Source organism: Scyliorhinus torazame, chromosome 1 (assembly GCF_047496885.1).
Source record: "Scyliorhinus torazame isolate Kashiwa2021f chromosome 1, sScyTor2.1, whole genome shotgun sequence".
In the NCBI taxonomy this organism is placed as follows: Eukaryota; Metazoa; Chordata; class Chondrichthyes; order Carcharhiniformes; family Scyliorhinidae; genus Scyliorhinus; species Scyliorhinus torazame.
In genome coordinates, this window is record NC_092707.1 from 422673267 (window position 1) to 422685772 (window position 12506).

At 53.8% G+C, this 12506-nt stretch overlaps 1 protein-coding gene across 2 annotated transcripts in view; it reads right to left on the minus strand.

The window, feature by feature from the left end:
* Positions 1–1176: 1176 nt before the first annotated feature.
* Positions 1177–12506, minus strand: part of pomca (proopiomelanocortin a) — a 340782-nt gene continuing 329452 nt past the window's right edge. For both annotated transcript variants that reach the window (XM_072515473.1, XM_072515469.1), the window contains exon 3: positions 1177–2269. In XM_072515473.1, coding sequence (XP_072371574.1) covers positions 1463–2269 — 807 coding nt within the window. In that variant the 3' untranslated portion in view covers positions 1177–1462. The remainder of the gene's footprint in view (positions 2270–12506) is intronic.

The following is a 12506-nucleotide window of genomic DNA, read 5'->3' on the forward strand; positions in this document are numbered from 1 at the left end:
TTGGGAGTCCTTGTTCACGATTCTCTTAAGGTTAATGTGCAGGTTTAGTCGGCAGTTCGGAAGGCAAATGCAATGTTAGCATTCATGTCAAGAGGGCTAGAATACAAGAGCAGGGATGTACTTCTGAGGCTGTATAAGGCTCTGGTCAGACCCCATTTGGAGTATTGTGAGCAGTTTTGAGCCCCGTATCTAAGGAAGGATGTGCTGGCCTTGGAAAGGGTGCAGAGGAGGTTCAGAAGAATGATCCCTGGAATGAAGAACTTGCCGAATGAGGAACGGTTGAGGACTCTGGGTCTGTACTCGTTGGAGTTTAGAAGGATGAGGGGGGGGATCTTATTGAAACTTACAGGATACTGCGAGGCCTGGATAGAGTGGACGTGGAGAGGATGTTTCCACTTGTAGGAGAAACTAGAACCAGAGGACACAATCTCAGACTAAAGGGACGATCCTTTAAAACAGAGATGAGGAGGAATTTCTTCAGCCAGAGGGTGGTGAATCTGTGGAACTCTTTGCCGCAGAAGGCTGTGGAGGCCAAATCACTGAGTGTCTTTAAGACAGAGTTAGATAGGTTCTTGATCAATAAGGGGATCAGGGGTTATGGGGAGAAGGCAGGAGAATGGGGGTGAGAAAGTATCAGCCATGATTGAATGGCGGAGCAGACTCGATGGGCCGAGTGGCCTAATTCTGCTCCTATGTCTTCTGGTGTTATAAATGCACCATGGGCATCCTCTGATCATGTGCGATTCTCACACCTGTAAGGTTTTAGTCAGCTAAATATTGTCAGAATTTACTGAACTATTGATAGGCATTTGTGTCGGCATAAAACAAGAATCTTTGCTATTCACACCGCCTGGAAAAAAGTTGTGTAAAATTATTAGGAGTCCATCTGTGCTGTTTCTGGTCATGATCGCTGCTATTTCTGGAGCAGCTTGTTCTGGAGTTGTCAGAATTATTCTCATGGCAACAGAGGATTTAGGAACTAGAAATGTCTGGTTTGGCCAATGGGAGGCAGTGTCTGGACTATTGCCATTTTATTGAGGTTAGAGGATTTGCGTGAGAAAGCTGCAGAATGCACCAGGTAACTTGTGACTGTCATTGCTAAAGTCAGGGACTGCGCAACCCATTCCATACCACCAGTTTGAAACTACATGGAAATAACCACATACACCCAGGAGATTGACGTAGCTTGCAAATAGAGTGTATTTTTCATCCTTCATTTACATATTGTACAGCTCAATAAATAGGAAAATATCTTTGCACATCCCAGGACTGGTATCAGACTCATTGAAGCCTCTATGTACAACATTAACTCCTTTATTGATTGCTGGACACAATAAACAAGACATTGTACAGGTTCTATTTGAAAAAACTTTGTCAACAACAGCTTTTTAAGAATGCTATCATAGATCTATAGACTGCTCCTCTGTGTTTCAGCTACGAATCTTGATTGAGGGTTATCTATCTATTGGGTTTGAACCTTCTTCTCCTCACCATCCTTGACAATGACATTCCGGAAGAGAGTCAGAAGTGGCTTTTGGCCTCTCTCATCCCAGGCCTTCATGAAACCTCCATAGCGTTTATCTTTCATTGGCGTACCCCATCGAAAGTGGCCAATTCTGTAGTCCTCCTCATCTTTCTTCACCTCTTCTTCAGGCAGGTCATTGTCCATGTTTTCCTGGAGCACATCTTCAAGGTTGGGAAACTGCAGTGAGTGAATCCTGAGACGGTCAGGACCCAAGATATTTGGTTCCCTGCCCCACCTGAAGTGGGTCATTTTGTACATCTTCCCATCTTTCTTCTTCGCAGCTCCCTGCATCTCCTCATCACCCAGTCCAGACGGCTGGACAGGGTAATCCAATTCGACAGCTGCTTCGCGCTTCAGTTCGGGCCCTATATTCTCCACGGAATCAAAGCTATTTGGATAAACCTTGATGGCCTTCCTCTTCTTACCCATTGGCTTCCCCCATCGGAAATGTTCCATCGAATAGGATCTCTTTTCATCTTCCCTTGGAAACAGATTCTCCATCTCTTCATCTTCTACCTCAGATGTTTGGGATTGGACAGCGGGAAGGAATACTCTGACCGATTCAACTTCCCGCTTGTTGCCTGGAAAGTTGGTGTTGTTGCCTCTCTTTTTCCCAAATTTATTCCAGCGGAAATGACCCATGACATAATTCCTGATGCTTTCTGCAATTGGCTGCAGATGGTTGTTTCCAGGGTAGATTGGAGATTCAAGTGTCTTGTCCACTTTGCAAGCTTCAATACATTCCTTTTGAGAACAAGTGGAAGATGGATTGTTATTTTCATTCAAAATATTTGTGTTGCACCTTAACTCGACTGAACAATTCAATGTGAGTCAAAATATTATAATCAAACATTGTCTCAAAAAAAATAACTCTGCAAGTCCTTTCTTTCCCCGTTTGTATTCACGCCCAAAACTCTGGAGATTTTACCAAGTTGAGGTGTTATTTAGCTAAAATGGACGAGAAACAAGAACTAAACAAGTTACAAGTTAGCTAGGAAGGACCTAAAGAGAGAGCTAAGAAGAGCCAGGAGAGGACATGAGAAGTCTTTGGCAGGTAGGATCAAGGATAACCCTAAAGCTTTCTATAGATATGTCAGGAATAAACGAATGACTAGGGTAAGAGTAGGGCCAGTCAAGGACAGTAGTGGGAAGTTGTGCGTGGAGTCCGAGGAGATAGGAGAGGTGCTAAATGAATATTTTTCGTCAGTATTCACACAGGAAAAAGACAATGTTGTTGAGGAGAATACTGAGATTCAGGCTACTAGACTAGAAGGCCTTGAGGTTCATAAGGGGAGGAGGTGTTAGCAATTCTGGAAAGTGTGAAAATAGATAAGTCACCTGGGCTGGATGGGATTTATCCTAGGATTCTCTGGGAAGCTAGGGAGGAGATTGCTGAGCCTTTGGCCTTGATCTTTAAGTCATCTTTGTCAACAGGAATAGTGCCAGAAGACTGGAGGATAGCAAATGTTGTCCCCTTGTTCAAGAAGGGGAGTAGAGACAACCCCGGTAACTATAGACCAGTGAGCCTTACTTATGTTATGGGCAAAATCTTGGAAAGGTTTATAAGAGATAGGGTATATAATCATCTGGAAAGGAATAATTTGATTAGAGATAGTCAACACGGTTTTGTGAAGGGTAGCTCGTGCCTCACAAACCTTATAGAGTTCTTTGAGAAGGTGACCAAACAGGTGGATGAGGGTAAAGCAGTTGATGTGGTGTATATGGATTTCAGTAAAGCGTTTGATAAGGTTCCCCACGGTAGGCTACTGCAGAAAATACGGAAGCATGGGATTCAGGGAGATTTAGCAGTTTGGATCAGAAATTGGCTAGCTGGAAGAAGACAAAGGGTGGTGGTTGATGGGAAGTGTTCAGACTGGAGTCCAGTTACTCGTGATGTACCACAAGGATCTGTTTTGGGGCCACTGCTGTTTGTCATTTTTATAAATGACCTAAAGGAGGGCGTAGAAGGATGGGTGAGTAAATTTGCAGATGACACTAAAGTCGGTGGAGTTGTGGACAGTGCGGAAGGATGTTACAAGTTACAGAGGGACATAGATAAGCTGCAGCGCTGGGCTGAGAGGTGGCAAATGGTGTTTAATGCAGAAAAGTGTGAGGTGATTCATTTTGGAAGGAATAACAGGAAGACAGAGTACTGGGCTAATGGTAAGATTCTTGGCAGTGTGGATGAGCAGAGAGATCTCGGTGTCCATGTCCATAGATCCCTGAAAGTTGCCACTCAGGTTGAGAGGGTTGTTAAGAAGGCGTATGGTGTGTTAGCTTTTATTGGTAGAGGGATTGAGTTTCGGAGCCATGAGGTCATGTTGCAGCTGTACAAAACTCTGGTGTGGCCGCATTTGGAGTATTGCATGCAATTCTGGTCGCCGCATTATAGGAAGGATGTGGAAGCATTGGAAAGGGTGCGGAGGAGATTTACCAGAATGTTGCCTGGTATGGAGGGAAGATCTTATGAGGAAAGGCTGAGGGACTTGAGGCTGTTTTCGTTCGAGAGAAGAAGGTTAAGAGGTGACTTAATTGAGGCATACAAGATGATCAGAGGATTGGATAGGGTGGACAGTGAGAGTCTGTTTCCTCGGATGGTGATGTCTAGCACGAGGGGGACATTGCTTTAAATTGAGGGGAGATAGATATAGGACAGATGTCAGAGGTAGGTTCTTTACTCAGAGAGTAGTAATGGCGTGGAATGCCCTGCCTGCAACAGAAGTGGACTCACCAACACTAAGGACATTCAAATGTTCATTGGATAGACATAGGGACAATAAGGGAATAGTGTAGATGGGCTTTAGCGTGGTTTCACAGGTCGGCGCAACATCGAGGGCCGAAGGGCCTGTACTGCGCTGTAATGTTCTATGTTCTATGTACTAAAGACCAATCAGTGTCAGATCAGTGGAAAGTATTTCGAGAGATGGGTGTGTCTATGGTTCTTAATGAATACACGCTGCCCATTTTCACAAAAGAGAGAGATGATGAACTTGTTGGAGATTTGGTCCCTCACCTTAGGAAGGATATTACTGCCAGAGAGGGAGTTCAAGGAATATTCACCAGACTTGTTCCGGGGCTGGCGGGACTGTCTTGTGAAGAGAGATTGGGGAAACTAGGCCTGTATTCTCTGTTTGACAAAGAGTCATCCAGACTGGAAACATTCGCTCCATTCTCTCTCCACAGAGGCTGTCTGACCTGCTGAGATTGTCCAGTATTTTCTGTTTGTGTTGCTCTATTCTGTGTAGTTTTTAAGACTGAGGGAGTGATCTGATTGAAAAATATTTAACGTGATAGACTGGAGTCGATGGAGGTTAGATGTTCCTCCGGGTTGGGGATTGTAGAACCAGGGCTCACAATTTCAAAATAAGGGGGAATGCACTGCAGGCCGAGATGAGGAGGATTTATTTTACTCCGAAGGTTGGGAGCCATTGGGAAGCTCGTCATTAGGGAAAGCAGAGATGGATGGATTTCTGATGAACAATAACATAAAGGGCTATGGGGACAGTGTGGGAAAAAGGCATTGAACTGGATGGAGCCGCCATGATGGTATTAAATGGCAGTGACACGGCAGGTTCAATCGGCCTACCCCTGCTTTTATATCCTTATATTCCTGTGATAGTGACATTGCAATGAGGGGGCAGGTGAAATATTCTATCAAATTAGAAGAGTGAGAAAGGAAGTATTAAGGGGTTTAACATCTTTGAAAGTGGAGAAATGTATCCAAAGCTGGACACAGGCTGGACACTGGCTGGACACTGGCTGGAGACTGGTTGGACAGAGGCTGGACACTGGCTGGACACTGGCTGGATACTGGCTGGAGACTGGTTGGACAGAGGCTGGACACTGGCTGGACACTGGCTGGATACAGGCTGGACACAGGCTGGACACTGGCTGGGCACTGGCTGGATACTGGCTGGACACTGGCTGGACACTGGCTGGGCACTGACTGGATACAGCGTGGACACTGGCTGGATACAGGCTGGACACAGGCTGGGCACTGGCTGGACACTGGCTGGATACTGGCTGAATACTGGCTGGGCACTGGCTGGATACAGGCTGGACACAAACTGGACACTGGCTGGACACAGGCTGGGCACTGGCTGGGCACAGGCTGGATACTGGCTGGACACTGGTTGGATACAGGCTGGACACTGGCTGGACACTGGCTGGACACAAACTGGACACTGGCTGGACACAGGCTGGGCACTGGCTGGGCACAGGCTGGATACTGGCTGGACACTGGTTGGATACAGGCTGGACACTGGCTGGACACTGGCTGGACACAAACTGGACACTGGCTGGATACAGGCTGGACACTGGATGGATACAGGCTGGACACAGGCTGGACACTGGCTGGACACAAACTGGACACTGGCTGGATACAGGCTGGACACTGGCTCGATACAGGCTGGACACTGGCTGGATACAGGCTGGACACAGGCTGGACACTGGCTGGATACAGGCTGGACACTGGCTGGACACTGGCTGGAACAGGCTGGACACAGGCTGGATACAGGCTGGATACAGGCTGGACACTGGCTGGACACAGGCTGGACACTGGCTGGACACAGGCTGGAACAGGCTGGACACTGGCTGGACACATGCTGGACACTGGCTGGATACTGGCTGGATACAGGCTGGACACTGGCTGGACACAGGCTGGACACTGGCTGGATACAGGCTGGACACTGGCTGGACACAGGCTGGACACTGGCTGGACACAGGCTGGATACAGGCTGGACACTGGCTGGACACAAACTGGGCACTGGCTGGATACAGGCTAGACACTGGCTGGATACAGGCTGGACACTGGCTGGACACTGGCTGGACACAAACTGGACACTGGCTGGATACAGGCTGGACACTGGCTGGATACAGGCTGGACACTGGCTGGATACAGGCTGGACACAGGCTGGACACTGGCTGGATACAGGCTGGACACTGGCTGGACACTGGCTGGAACAGGCTGGACACAGGCTGGATACAGGCTGGATACAGGCTGGACACTGGCTGGACACAGGCTGGACACTGGCTGGACACAGGCTGGAACAGGCTGGACACTGGCTGGACACAGGCTGGACACTGGCTGGATACTGGCTGGATACAGGCTGGATACAGGCTGGACACTGGCTGGACACAGGCTGGACACTGGCTGGACACTGGCTGGATACAGGCTGGACACTGGCTGGACACTGGCTGGACACAGGCTGGACACTGGCTGGATACAGGCTGGACACTGGCTGGACACAGGCTGGACACTGGCTGGACACAGGCTGGATACAGGCTGGACACTGGCTGGACACAGGCTGGACACTGGCTGGACACTGGCTGGACACAGGCTGGATACAGGCTGGACACTGGCTGGACACAGGCTGGACACAGGCTGGATACAGGCTGGACACTGGCTGGACACTGGCTGGAGACTGGTTGGACACTGGCTGGACACTGGCTGGATACAGGCTGGACACAGGCTGGACACTGGCTGGACACAGGCTGCAAAAGGCTGGAACAGGCTGGACACTGGCTGGACACAGGCTGGACACTGGCTGGATACAGGCTGGACACAGGCTGGACACTGGCTGGGCACTGGCTGGATACTGGCTGGACACTGGCTGGACACTGGCTGGACACTGACTGGATACAGCGTGGACACTGGCTGGATACAGGCTGGACACAGGCTGTGCACTGGCTGGACACTGGCTGGATACTGGCTGAATACTGGCTGGGCACTGGCTGGGCACTGACTGGATACAGCGTGGACACTGGCTGGATACAGGCTGGACACAGGCTGGACACAGGCGGGACACTGGCTGGACACAGGCTGGGCACTGGCTGGGCACAGGCTGGATACTGGCTGGACACTGGCTGGATACAGGCTGGACACTGGCTGGACACTGGCTGGACACAAACTGGACACTGGCTGGATACAGGCTGGACACTGGCTGGATACAGGCTGGACACTGGCTGGACACTGGCTGGACACAAACTGGACACTGGCTGGATACAGGCTGGACACTGGCTGGATACATGCTGGACACTGGCTGGATACAGGCTGGACACAGGCTGGACACTGGCTGGATACAGGCTGGACACTGGCTGGACACTGGCTGGAACAGGCTGGACACAGGCTGGATACAGGATGGATACAGGCTGGACACTGGCTGGACAATGGCTGGACACTGGCTGGACACAGGCTGGAACAGGCTGGACACTGGCTGGACACAGGCTGGACACTGGCTGGATACTGGCTGGATACAGGCTGGATACAGGCTGGACACTGGCTGTACACAGGCTGGACACTGGCTGGACACTGGCTGGATACAGGCTGGACACTGGCTGGACACTGGCTGGACACAGGCTGGACACTGGCTGCATACAGGCTGGACACTGGCTGGACACAGGCTGGACACTGGCTGGACACAGGCTGGATACAGGCTGGACACTGGCTGGACACTGGCTGGACACAAACTGGGCACTGGCTGGATACAGGCTGGACACTGGCTGGATACAGGCTGGACACTGGCTGGACACTGGCTGGACACAAACTGGACACTGGCTGGATACAGGCTGGACACTGGCTGGATACAGGCTGGACACTGGCTGGATACAGGCTGGACACAGGCTGGACACTGGCTGGATACAGGCTGGACACTGGCTGGAACAGGCTGGACACAGGCTGGATACAGGCTGGATACAGGCTGGACACTGGCTGGACACAGGCTGGACACTGGATGGACACAGGCTGGAACAGGCTGGATACTGGCTGGACACTGGCTGGACACAGGTTGGACACAGGCTGGACACAGGCTGCAAAAGGCAGGAACAGGCTGGACACTGGCTGGACACACGCTGGACACTGGCTGGATACAGGCTGGACACTGGCTGGACACTGGCTGGAGACTGGTTGGACACTGGCTGGATACTGGCTGGACACTGGCTGCAAAAGGCAGGAACAGGCTGGACACAGGCTGGACACAGGCTGGACACAGGCTGGACACAGGCTGCAAAAGGCAGGAACAGGCTGGACACTGGCTGGACACACGCTGGACACTGGCTGGATACAGGCTGGACACAGGCTGGACACTGGCTGGGCACTGGCTGGATACTGGCTGGACACTGGCTGGACACTGGCTGGGCACTGACTGGATACAGCGTGGACACTGGCTGGATACAGGCTGGACACAGGCTGGGCACTGGCTGGACACTGGCTGGATACTGGCTGAATACTGGCTGGGCACTGGCTGGATACAGGCTGGACACAAACAGGACACTGGCTGGACACAGGCTGGGCACTGGCTGGGCACAGGCTGGATACTGGCTGGACACTGGCTGGATACAGGCTGGACACTGGCTGGACACTGGCTGGACACAAACTGGACACTGGCTGGATACAGGCTGGACACTGGCTGGATACAGGCTGGACACTGGCTGGACACTGGCTGGACACAAACTGGACACTGGCTGGATACAGGCTGGACACTGGCTGGATACAGGCTGGACACTGGCTGGATACAGGCTGGACACAGGCTGGACACTGGCTGGATACAGGCTGGACACAGGCTGGACACTGGCTGGACACAGGCTGGAACAGGCTGGACACTGGCTGGACACAGGCTGGACACTGGCTGGATACTGGCTGGATACAGGCTGGATACAGGCTGGACACTGGCTGTACACAGGCTGGACACTGGCTGGACACTGGCTGGATACAGGCTGGACACGGGCTGGACACTGGCTGGACACAGGCTGGACACTGGCTGGATACAGGCTGGACACCGGCTGGACACAGGCTGGACACTGGCTGGATACAGGCTGGACACTGGCTGGACACTGGCTGGACACAAACTGGGCACTGGCTGGATACAGGCTGGACACTGGCTGGATACAGGCTGGACACTGGCTGGGCACTGGCTGGACACAAACTGGACACTGGCTGGATACAGGCTGGACACTGGCTGGATACAGGCTGGACACTGGCTGGATACAGGCTGGACACAGGCTGGACACTGGCTGGATACAGGCTGGACACTGGCTGGAACAGGCTGGACACAGGCTGGATACAGGCTGGATACAGGCTGGACACTGGCTGGACACAGGCTGGACACTGGCTGGACACAGGCTGGAACAGGCTGGACACTGGCTGGACACAGGCTGGACACTGGCTGGATACTGGCTGGATACAGGCTGGATACAGGCTGGACACTGGCTGGACACAGGCTGGACACTGGCTGGACACTGGCTGGATACAGGCTGGACACTGGCTGGACACTGGCTGGACACAGGCTGGACACTGGCTGGATACAGGCTGGACACTGGCTGGACACAGGCTGGACACTGGCTGCACACAGGCTGGATCCAGGCAGGACACTGGCTGGACACTGGCTGGACACAGGCTGGACACTGGCTGGACACTGGCTGGACACAGGCTGGATACAGGCTGGACACTGGCTGGACACAGGCTGGACACTGGCTGGACACTGGCTGGATACTGGAAGGATACAGGCTGGACACTGGCTGGACACAGGCTGGACACTGGCTGGACACAGGCTGGATACAGGCTGGACACTGGCTGGACACTGGCTGGACCCAGGCTGGACACTGGCTGGACACAGGCTGGACACAGGCTGGATACTGGCTGGACACAGGCTGGACACAGGCGGGGCACAGGCTGGACACTGGCTGGACCCAGGCTGGACACAGGCTGGACACTGGCTGGGCACTGGCTGGATACTGACTGGACACTGGCTGGATACTGGCTGGATACTGGCTGGACACTGGCTGGACACAGGCTGGACACTGGCTGGATAAAGGCTGGACACTGGCTGGACACAGGCTGGATACTGGCTGGATACTGGCTGGAAACTGGCTGGACACAGGCTGGACACTGGCAGGATAAAGGCTGGACACTGGCTGGACACAGGCTGGACACTGGCTGGACACAGGCTGGACACTGGCTGGACACAGGCTGGACACACCCTGGACACTGGCTGGACACTGGCTGGACACTGGATGGAAACAGGTTGGAAACAGGCTGGATACAGGCTGGACACAGGCTGGACACTGACTGGACACTGGCTGGAACAGGCTGGACACGTCCCTGGACACTGGCTGGACACTGGCTGGACACTGGCTGGATACAGGCTGGACACTGGCTGGACACTGGCGGGAACGAGCTGGACACAGGCTGGATACTGGCTGGACACTGGCTCGACACTGGCTGGACACAGGCTGGACACTGGCTGCATACAGGCTGGAAACAGGCTGGACACTGGCTGGACACTGGCGGGAACGAGCTGGACACAGGCTGGATACTGGCTGGACACTGGCTGGAAACAGGCTGAACACTGGCTGGACACAGACTGGACACAGGCTGGATACTGGCTGAACACTGGCTGGACACAGGCTGTACACTGGCTGGATACAGGCTGGACACTGGCAGGACACTGGCTGGACACAGGCTGGACACTGGCTGGATAAAGGCTGGACACTGGCTGGATACAGGCTGGATACTGGCTGGACACTGGCTGGACACAGGCTGGACACAGGCTGGACACAGGCTGGACACTGGCTGGACACTGGCTGGACACAGGCTGGACACTGGCTGGACACAGGCTGGACACAGGCTGGACACTGGCTGGATACTGGCTGGATACTGGCTGGACACAGGCTGGAAACTGCCTGGACACAGGCTGGATACTGGCTAGATACAGGCTGTACACTGGCTGGACACAGGCTGGACACTGGCTGGACACTGGCTGGACACACCCTGGACACAGGCTGGACACTGGCTGGAAACAGGCTGGACACTGGCTGGATACAGGCTGGACACTGGCTGGATACAGGCTGGACACAGGCTGGACACTGGCTGGATACAGGCTGGACACTGGCTGGACACTGGCTGGAACAGGCTGGACACAGGCTGGATACAGGCTGGATACAGGCTGGACACTGGCTGGACACAGGCTGGACACTGGCTGGACACAGGCTGGAACAGGCTGGACACTGGCTGGACACAGGCTGGACACTGGCTGGATACTGGCTGGATACAGGCTGGATACAGGCTGGACACTGGCTGGACACAGGCTGGACACTGGCTGGACACTGGCTGTATGCAGGCTGGACACTGGCTGGAGACTGGCTGGACACAGGCTGGACACTGGCTGGACACTGGCTGGACACAGGCTGGATACAGGCTGGACACTGGCTGGACACAGGCTGGACACAGGCTGGACGCAGGCTGCAAATGGCTGGAACAGGCTGGACACTGGCTGGACACACGCTGGACACTGGCTGGATACAGGCTGGACACAGGCTGGACACTGGCTGGGCACTGGCTGGATACTGGCTGGACACTGGCTGGACACTGGCTGGGCACTGACTGGATACAGCGTGGACACTGGCTGGATACAGGCTGGACACAGGCTGGGCACTGGCTGGACACTGGCTGGATACTGGCTGAATACTGGCTGGGCACTGGCTGGATACAGGCTGGACACAAACTGGACACTGGCTGGACACAGGCTGGGCACTGGCTGGGCACAGGCTGGATACTGGCTGGACACTGGCTGGATACAGGCTGGATACTGGCTGGACACTGGCTGGACACAAACTGGACACTGGCTGGATACAGGCTGGACACTGGCTGGATACAGGCTGGACACTGGCTGGACACTGGCTGGACACAAACTGGACACTGGCTGGATACAGGCTGGACACTGGCTGGATACAGGCTGGACACTGGCTGGGTACAGGCTGGACACAGGCTGGACACTGGCTGGATACAGGCTGGACACTGGCTGGACACTGGCTGGAACAGGCTGGACACAGGCTGGATACAGGCTGGATACAGGCTGGTCACTGGCTGGACACAGGCTGGACACTGGCTGGACACAGGCTGGAACAGGCTGGACACTGGCTGGACACAGGCTGGACACTGGCTTGATACTGGCTGGATACAGGCTGGATACAGGCTGGACACTGG